Here is a 1,313-nt window from a genome sequence, read left to right as displayed (position 1 = left end):
TTCAGTCCCCAGCTCCGAAAAAAAGAAAAGAATAAAAAGAATCCTGTAACAACAGGGTTGGGGAAAAACTATAATAGAGATGTGATCTTAAATATAACGTGATCCTAGATTAAACTCTGACTCTCAGTCGAGGGAAATAGCTATAATGAAAACTTTTGAGGGTGGCTCACAAGCAGGAATATGCATAGTAGATTAGTAAAAGTTAATGTTTAATTGGGTTAAAAGATAATTGTTGAAAGGTAAATATTAAATTTCGTAAAGTTGATAACTGGTGTCTAAGAAACTCCTTGTTCTTTTTTTTTTTTTAAGTATAACTTCCTTTTTATTTTTCCAAAGTATTTTTCTTTCTGTCTTCATGAAATCTCCTCTTCACATGGGCTTTGGTGGAGGTCGTGGTGCAGTGCCAGCAGGTCTGAATCGTGGTGGGGGTGTTCGGTCCTCACGAGATGGATTCCTGGTGACCTTGCTGTGAATGGCACAGCTCACGCAGTAGTGCAGCTTGACAAAGAGCTTGGGAAGCACGTAAGCGTCGAAGACACTTGCTTCAGATATGTCCCTGACTGCAGCGGCTTCTATGATGTTCCGAATGATGAACTTGGGCACACACTGGGCACAGTTCGTGCAGCGAATTGGCTGCACATGGCCCAGGCCTTTTTTGGCACGACTATTGTTTTTCCTTTTTTTGGTCATATTGGAGCCAAGACTCCAAAACTCCTTGTTCTTAAAGGTATACTCTAGAAAGTAAAGCATCAAGGAGGTACAGTGTATGCAGCCTGCTCTCAGATTGTTCTGAAAAGTGCTGGAGAGATGCTCAGCAGTTCAGAGCACTGGGTTCTTCTAAAGGATCCTGTTACCTGGCTAGTTGGTCAGTTTGTGCTTTTACTAATATTAGAAGGAAGCTTTCTGGGGTTGGGGATTTAGCTCAGTGGTAGAGTGCTTGCCTAGCAAGCGCAAGGCCCTGGGTTCGGTCCCCAGCTCCAAAAAAAAAAAAGAAAAAAAAAAAAAAGAAAAGAAGGAAGCTTTCTCCTATTTTGTTTCTGCAGGTTCTAGAAACTTTCTCATGTCCAAGTTGGTTTCATGTTCTGTTGTGTTCTGTGCCCTTGGAAACCAATCACGACAGGAGTCAGAAGAACTGCTTTGTATAGTTACCCCGAATGAGCTTGGACCCACTGACCACCCAGCAGCACTTCCTAAACCTGTGTATAATAAGCCTTTATGGTATTTGCCTTTATAAGCTGTCCCTAGGGCGGACCCCAACATAAGAGAGACATTTGTACCAATACAAGAAGCTAGTTGGAAGACTTCCATTTTGA

The 1,313-nt window shown here is 42.1% G+C and overlaps 1 protein-coding gene across 1 annotated transcript; it reads right to left on the bottom strand.

Annotated features, from left to right (window-relative positions):
- On the bottom strand, window positions 1-887 carry Rps26l1 (ribosomal protein S26 like 1). Its single transcript, XM_006241503.5, has one exon. The coding sequence runs from the start codon at window positions 748-750 to the stop codon at window positions 370-372; it is 381 nt and encodes a 126-aa protein (XP_006241565.1). The 5' UTR covers window positions 751-887; the 3' UTR covers window positions 1-369.
- Between the last annotated feature and the right edge of the window lie 426 nt (window positions 888-1,313).

This window comes from Rattus norvegicus, chromosome 7 (genome assembly GCF_036323735.1).
Source record: "Rattus norvegicus strain BN/NHsdMcwi chromosome 7, GRCr8, whole genome shotgun sequence".
Classification (NCBI taxonomy): domain Eukaryota; kingdom Metazoa; phylum Chordata; class Mammalia; order Rodentia; family Muridae; genus Rattus; species Rattus norvegicus.
This window is presented reverse-complemented; position numbering and strand designations above follow the sequence as displayed.